A 7348-nucleotide genomic window follows, 5' to 3' on the forward strand; every position below is an offset into this window, starting at 1 on the left:
CACCGTGTCAGCTTTCTCGTGACCCTCTTGACAGTTTTCCAATGCCTGATTTATTGCAGAGTGAGAACCGCAGTCCCTACTTGACCATCACTTTCTCTGATGGAAACAGGGAGTTTTTGTGTAGGCCAGAGTTGTACCTCTGACACTACGTGGAATATTTGTGCACTGACATGTATCGATGACAACTGATTTAGCAAGAGACAAGAGTATTTGTAATTTCTTGATAGTATCAGCAAGTTGGCAGGCCTGATCATATGCATTTTTGTCCTTGCCCTAAATTCTAGGTCATGTCAACATCCACACAATCTTTAAACATGATAGATCATTTTCTATTTACCTTGAAATCCATGGGGTTTTTTTCTGGGAAATCTCATTGGTTTGGAACCTTTAAGTGTGGCAAATATAGAGCAATAAACAAGGATATCACCTTTGTTTGAATGGAAGTGTGAAAAATTCCCCCACGAAAGCTTTTTGTAACTCTGCCTCCGAGGAGGAAGGCACTTGGGCAGTTTCTTGGGAGCCAGAACTTCTTAGCAAAAAATGGATCAGATTGTAGCTACTTCCATAGTCAACGCAGAGCGCAGTCGGCAGGGACTACTGCCACGCCATGGCCTGATGTGATCCAAGCACCTTGTGAGCAACATGGGGTGTAACACGCTGGGAGCTATTTTTTCCTCTGGCAGGTTGCTGTAGTGTTAAGGATGAGAGTAGTGAGGGTTTTATGCTGCTGTGTGAGGTCTCCAGGAAATGGTTTCAGCCTGTTTCTGCAGTACCAGTGTGCGTTTGGTACGGTGGGGAGCATCTTGGGGTGCGAGAGCAACTGCTGCTCGCCGACATCCAGGGCAGGTCGGAAATAAGCAGAGGAGATGGATCTGATTTCGTTAGAGGGTCCCTTCTCTCTTCATCCTCCCGTAACTTACGCAACAGAATAATTTCAAGCTGTTACTGGTAGTGAGGTGGGTCCATCTGACCGTGAAGTGTTTTGGTGTCTGGAGCGAAGTCGAATTTCTAAAGGCTTTTGTGAATAAGGAACTGCTTTTTATGGATTTACTATAGATTTTTATTGTCTGTGGTTAATAAGAATGGCCTGATCCAAAACAGAGGTAGGGAGGGACAGATGAAGAAAACACAATTTGAAGATTCAAGGTCAAATGGTTTTATTTCTATGAGAAAGTTGGTTGTTTTACTCTTTAAAAAGTTATGTTTTAGATCTCAAAATTAAATACACTTTAATGGATTCACTTACATATTTTAAAGTAGTATTTTACTTTCTCCTTCCTGTGTTTTTAATTTTTCAGTTGACATAAATGCAAGATACCTTGTCTTGATTATATAAGGTTTTACTTGGTGATAAATCTACTGATCCTTTATAGCAGACTGTGAATATTGTAAATATCTTGAGATGGAAGGGTCGTGTGGGATCAAAGATGACATTCTTTGTATGAACACTAAAGGGGTATGAGAAAGCTCTGTAGGGTTTTTGTTTGTTTTTTTTAGAATTTTATCTGAAATCATTTGACCTTTTCAAAATTTTATGTATATCTGACTTCTCCTGTGACTTGATTATTTTAAGCTCTATATATATATTAAAAAGTTAGAAGGACTTGACTAGGTGAAAGAGTTTTCGATTGGAAATAGCAACGTGTCAAAGTCTTGCTGTCATTACTTCAGGTTTTTCTTTTGGAAATCTGAGTCTGTCCTCATACGCCATGTTTAACTTCTCTGTATTAAAAACGTTTTCATTTCTTCTTTTCAGTGTTACCTGTAATATGTTAGTTTATTTTGGATCAGTATTATATTGTAAATATTACCCATCGGTGTATATAAATGATTTTACTAAACTTAAAAGTTACTGGCTGCTTTTGTTTGGGTCCCAAGTCCCTGTAGTACAGAAGCGGGGGAGGACGGCTGTGACCTGGAGGGCTTCTCCTGCCACCCCCGGACCTCTCCTGCCCTGCTCAGTCCTCCGTCCCGTCTCCCTTTACAGATGTGAGTAAGCACTCTGCTTTGTATTTTGCAGGAATGCCGTGAGGCTTTGCGATGAAAGAAGGGCTGACAGGATAGGCTGGATAAAGCCCTAGAAAATCCTGTGCTCTGCCTGGCGACGTGTACCCTGAAATTGCCTCTTTCAAATGCTGCTCTCCATTAGATGGCAGCAGTACGTGCCCAGTGCCACAGGTTAAACCCCCCCAGCTCTATAGGATTTTTCTTGTAGCTGTGACTTTGTGCTGTCAGGGAAGGGGGGGGATGAGTTGTTCTGTGTTCAGCGTTCGACATTTCCCCTGTCAGATAGAACAACTCCGTTCTGCCAGGCGTGTTCCTTGGGGCAGCCCTGGGAACCAGTATCTTTAGCGTGTTGGCCCTTGCAGGGCGCTGTGCTTTGCTGAAGGTGGCTGAAGCGGGAGCCCTGCGGGGACTTGTGGCCGGACTGGCAACCTGGGAGGTGCCGGTAGATGAGGAAGGGGTTGGCTGTCGTTCAGGCTGGCAGTGCGCTTTGCCGGGGAGCCCTGGAGTGCTTCTCCACGCCTCTTGGGCAGTCAGCCCTTCTGAACACAGGGTAGCGCTCTCAAGTATGGCACTGGTACGCTTCCTGGCTCTGGAAATAGCTTTATTATCCTTGAGCATGGTTTGGCTGGCTTGTGGACAGCAACCATGTAGACGCTTGTCACACGAGCATTTCAGAACAAAAGTGGCACGAGAAGAGGCAGGGGGACAGCTGTGGGTACCTGTGTGCACCGGGCCACCTTGTTTGTAAGAGTTAACGTACATCTGTTTGGTACCTCTGGGGAGTTAATAGTGCGTTGGGTAGTGAGTGACTGTCAGAGCATCCATAGCATTAGGAAAGGGAGAGAGAGAACAATTTCCAAGCATCCTGGGAGTATCTAAGGCAGCCAAACCAGCTGCCAACGCTCTATAGAAAGTGGCACATGAAAAGACTCTCCCCTACTCAGGGAGGATGTGTGACCCAAAAAACGCTTCTCCCTTTCCGGGAAGAAAACTCCCCTCAAATAGTTAAAACATGCAGTGACATGTGTGAGGAGCCCTGCAAGGACATCTGTCAACAGGCACGGAAGGCTCTCACCGCGGCAACCAACCATTGTTTCCCTGCGATGTTGCTTTCCACTTATGAAGGCTTAATCCCCTTTTAAACAAATTGCTGCGGCAGCAGTGGCTCCTCACGCTCTCAGCAAACGGGGTCAGCTCAAGCAGGGTGCAGCAGGCTCTCAGCCATGAGATAAGGGGTATTTAACATGCCTGGGGTGTGGGTCCCACCATCCCCGTGGAATGTTTGTGTTTGAAGTGGGGCTGGAGAAACTGTTGCCCCACAGGCCCCTCCGTTCCAGCCCCAAGAGCAGCTCCCTCCCCGGCTTCCCAGCCCACGCCACAGCTTTCCCTGCGCTGCTTTGCTCCGTTGCAGTTGGACATCAGGCTGGCTGGTGTGTCCTACCTCCCTGGTGAGAGGTAGCCGAGGAAGAGCTAAGAGAAGGCACGTTGGAGGAAGGCAGCAGGCGGCTTGAACCTGTCTGTGGGCTGAGCAGGGAGAAGAGGACAGACTCTGGCCGTGAGAAGGGAACTTTGCTGCTGAGTTCCAGGCAGCTTTTCTGATGTCTCCTTGCCCGTGTTTTCCTCTTGTTCCTCCAGCCTGGGAGGCAGTGACCCTGGGTCCAAGCTGGACACAGCCAAGGTGCACCCTGACGGGCCGTGGGGTTCTCCTCCTCGCCCTGGGACTCTCTTTCCTGCTGTGGGGAGTCCTGCTGCCTTGCACAGACTGCAGCCCCCAGCACTCTCGGGGCTACACAGCGTACGAGATAGTTGTTCCAAGGAAACTTGGCCCCAGGGCAGGGAAAGCCAGCCAGAAGTTAGTGTCCTACATCATCAGCATTCAGGGGTTGAATTACACGATTCACCTCAGGCAGAAAGACTTCATAATAAAAAAATTCCCTATACTTACTCGTGACTCCCAAGGAGAAATCGTGGTCGAACAGCCCCGTGTGCCAACAGATTGCTATTACCACGGCTACGTGGAAGGCGTCCCAGACTCCGCGGTGTCTCTGACTACCTGCTCTGGGCTCAGAGGACTGCTGCAGATTGGAAACTCAAGCTACAGCATCGAGCCCCTGGCGGGTTCCACCATGGCTGAGCATCTTCTGTTGCTGAGGGAGGAGGTGGTTCCTGGAACAGTGATGTACAAAATGCCCAAGAAAGGCAAACAATTTCCAGGTCCTGGTACAGCGACAGGACCGTTCCAGCCCCGGAGGCACACGCGGTATTTGGAGCTCCTCGTCGTGGTGGACAAAGAAGGTTTTGATGCCTTTGGCAGAAGTATAACTAATGTGACACTGGAAGTTACTGAAATAATCAATCTGGTGGATGGACTGTTCCATTCTTTCCACCTTCGTGTTGTGGTAACTGCACTAGAGGTCTGGGCGGAGAAGAACCCTATCAGTGTTACTGCAAACATAACCGAGGTCCTTCATAATTTCAATCTTTGGCGGAAGCAGCAAAGCCTTACGCATGATGTGGGGTGTCTGTTTGCCTCGATGGTCTTTGACGACGGTAAGAGAGCATCGCATGTGGATGGCAAATCCAACTTCGCCAGTGCCTGTGATAGACAACGCGCCTCTGCTGTTGTATCGTTTGCAAAAGAGCCTTACATGGACACGGCTGTCCACGTCGCTCGTGCGTTAGGGTATGTCCTTGGTATGGAGCACAATGACAGAGACTGCAGATGTGGAAACACATCGAAATGCATCATGAGCCCAAATGGCACAGTCAACTATCAGTTCAGCAACTGCAGCAAAAAGCACTATTTTGATTTTATAGCTTCAGGGCAAGGATCCTGCCTTAATAACATCCCAGAATCGGTCATGACACTTGCACTGCAGCGCTGCGGGAATGGCATCCTGGAGGCTGGGGAAGAGTGCGACTGCGGCTCAGAAGTACAGTGTAAGTTGGACCTTTGTTGTGACGATACCTGTCACAAAAAAAAGGGAGCTATTTGCACTTCTGGTGGCTGCTGTAAGAACTGCAAGCCCCTTCCAGAAGGACACGTGTGTAGGGAGAGTGCTGGTCCGTGTGACTTGCCGGAGTATTGCAACGGGATATCTGAGCATTGCCCGGTGGATGTGGCCAAGCAAGATGGGACTGTGTGCGCTGAGGATGGGTACTGTTATTCAGGCAAATGCCAATCTCGCACATTACAGTGTATGAGCATCTTTGGCAAGGAAGCAAAGCCTGCTCCGCTAACGTGTTTCCAGGAGGTGAACACGAAAGGGGATCGGTTTGGCAATTGCAGGGGAGATGGGCTAGATGTCGGCTTTCAGAAATGTAAGGTAGAAGACGTCCTGTGTGGGAGGGTGCAGTGTGTGAATGTTAGACGTCTACCTAAGCTGGAAGATCACACAACCATCATTCAAACCCTGTTGGGCGATACCTGGTGCTGGGGCACAGACTACCATTTGGGTGTAGATGTTCTGGATGTTGGCGCCATTAAGGATGGCACGCAGTGCGGGGAGAAGAAGATCTGCGTTAATCGCACGTGTGTACCCGAGGAGAAGTACTTGACATCCCGCTGCTCTGCCAAGAGAACGTGCAGAGGAAAAGGTGTCTGCAACACTAGAGGAAACTGCCACTGTGACAACGGCTGGGCACCCCCCTACTGCGAATTTACTGGCTTTGGAGGAAGCGTTGACAGTGGGCCTGCCTTGGTCACTACAAAGGGGCTTTTTAGCTTCATCATTGAGATTATTGTAATAATGGTGCTCGTAGGACTTGCCACTGGGCACGTGAGAAAGCTCAGAGTAAGCCAAGGATTGAACAGACTCGTCAGATGCTTTCGGGCTAGAGACCAGGCTCCTGAGGAGGATGCGAAGGACCAGACAGAAGAAGACAGCTCAAAACCAGCTGAGGGTAAAAACCCGCCCGAGTAGGACTTCACATGGCAGCGGTGGAAAGCTGGACCCAGTCAGTCACTAGATTCAGACTCCAGCTGCGGTGGACTCATTTAAAATTGATCCAGCTGCAAGTGTAGAGTTAGGGGACCTCGTTTTTATTTGGTAGGATAGAATAGATTAGCAAATATAAAATAGGAAAATTAAATTGTTTTACTCGTTCTGTAGAAGGAAAAAAAAAAAAAGTCATTGACAAAAATGACAGAAGCGCTCTGGTTAATTTGCAATCTGCCTGCTGGTTCACGCTGACAGACACAAGGAGGATCCCGCGGCGGCTGAGGCAGAGCCTTTTGCAAGGCAAGAGCAGCGGCCAACTCTCGGCCCAGAGCACGGGGGGCTGCAGCAGCGAGTCCCCCCCTCTGCTAATCCCCTAGTCCCCAAAGGACACCTGCTCTTCCCTCGGAGCAAAGAAACTTCTGGGTCACCGAAGGGGTGCGAACTGTCTGCCATCAGTGTGTAGGACTGTCCCCACAGCCTATGGCCACCTCCACTGACGCCGGGGTCCCAGGCAGAGCCCCACCTTCGAGCCCAACCAGGCACCGGAGCCCAGGAGCAGACACAAAAAACATCAGGCGGTGTTTAAGTAGGAGACAGGAGGAGGGGGAAAAGAAGGGTTGGGAGGCTTATTACAGGACAAAAAGATGTGGAATGGATCTGAAAGGAAAGAAGGAGGGGGGGGGAAAAATCATTACTGCTCCTATCTGTGGCATCTGTGAAAAGCACAAAGCCGGTGGGATCGTTTGAACAGGAGCTTTCAAGGAAGGCTTTAAGCAAGTAAAGAAACTACTGGCAGCACCCGACCCCTGCCAGGCTGAGCTGGCAAAAAGGCCAGGCGGCCACAGGGGTGTCAGTGCAAGCCAGGAGCAGCACTGAATAGAACGGGGACGGTGCAAAAAAAAAATTAAATAAAATCACTTCAGCACATCCCAAAGCAGCAGATGAACACGGGGGAGCAGCAGCCCTTTGTGCTAGAAGAGGGGAATGTGCCCCACTGGAATGGGCTATTGCTCACCTCCAGGTAGACCTGGTTAATGATAAATTCAGAGCCGTGGCGGCGGCGGCTGCTGCCCGTGCTCACGTGTACGTACCTATGAAACGTGTTTTTCTGTGTACAACAGGTGCCTGGCACAGGCCGGGCGTGCGGGGCAACCACTGACCGATGGCTGCCCTGTGGGTGGTGTTTACAGCAGGAGTCTCCAGAGAAAATATCAGAGCTATAGGCATATAATTTATAAATAAATAAACATACGTATATTGGGGGTGCATGCTGAGAAAAACTTTACTGATGGGGGGTGTGATTAAGAAAAATAGCTGGAGCCCACTGGTTTACAGACTGGCAGACGAGGCGAGGCGGGGGCCAAGGGGCATCGCCATTTGTAAAGTTAATTTGCTGCGAG

The 7348-nt window shown here is 49.3% G+C and overlaps 1 protein-coding gene across 1 annotated transcript; it reads left to right on the forward strand.

Annotated features, from left to right (window-relative positions):
* Nucleotides 1-3482: 3482 nt before the first annotated feature.
* LOC141750591 (disintegrin and metalloproteinase domain-containing protein 21-like) lies at nucleotides 3483-6117 on the forward strand. Its single transcript, XM_074605969.1, has one exon. It carries the CDS (start codon nucleotides 3606-3608, stop codon nucleotides 5928-5930), a length of 2325 nt encoding a protein of 774 aa, XP_074462070.1. The 5' UTR covers nucleotides 3483-3605; the 3' UTR covers nucleotides 5931-6117.
* The last annotated feature ends 1231 nt before the right edge of the window (nucleotides 6118-7348 follow it).

Source organism: Larus michahellis, chromosome 13 (assembly GCF_964199755.1).
Source record: "Larus michahellis chromosome 13, bLarMic1.1, whole genome shotgun sequence".
NCBI lineage: Eukaryota > Metazoa > Chordata > Aves > Charadriiformes > Laridae > Larus > Larus michahellis.

Excerpts from the sequence above, each read along its gene's own strand:
- LOC141750591 (XM_074605969.1), top strand. The coding sequence starts at position 3,606 with ATGTCTCCTTGCCCGTGTTTTCCTCTTGTTCCTCCAGCCTGGGAGGCA.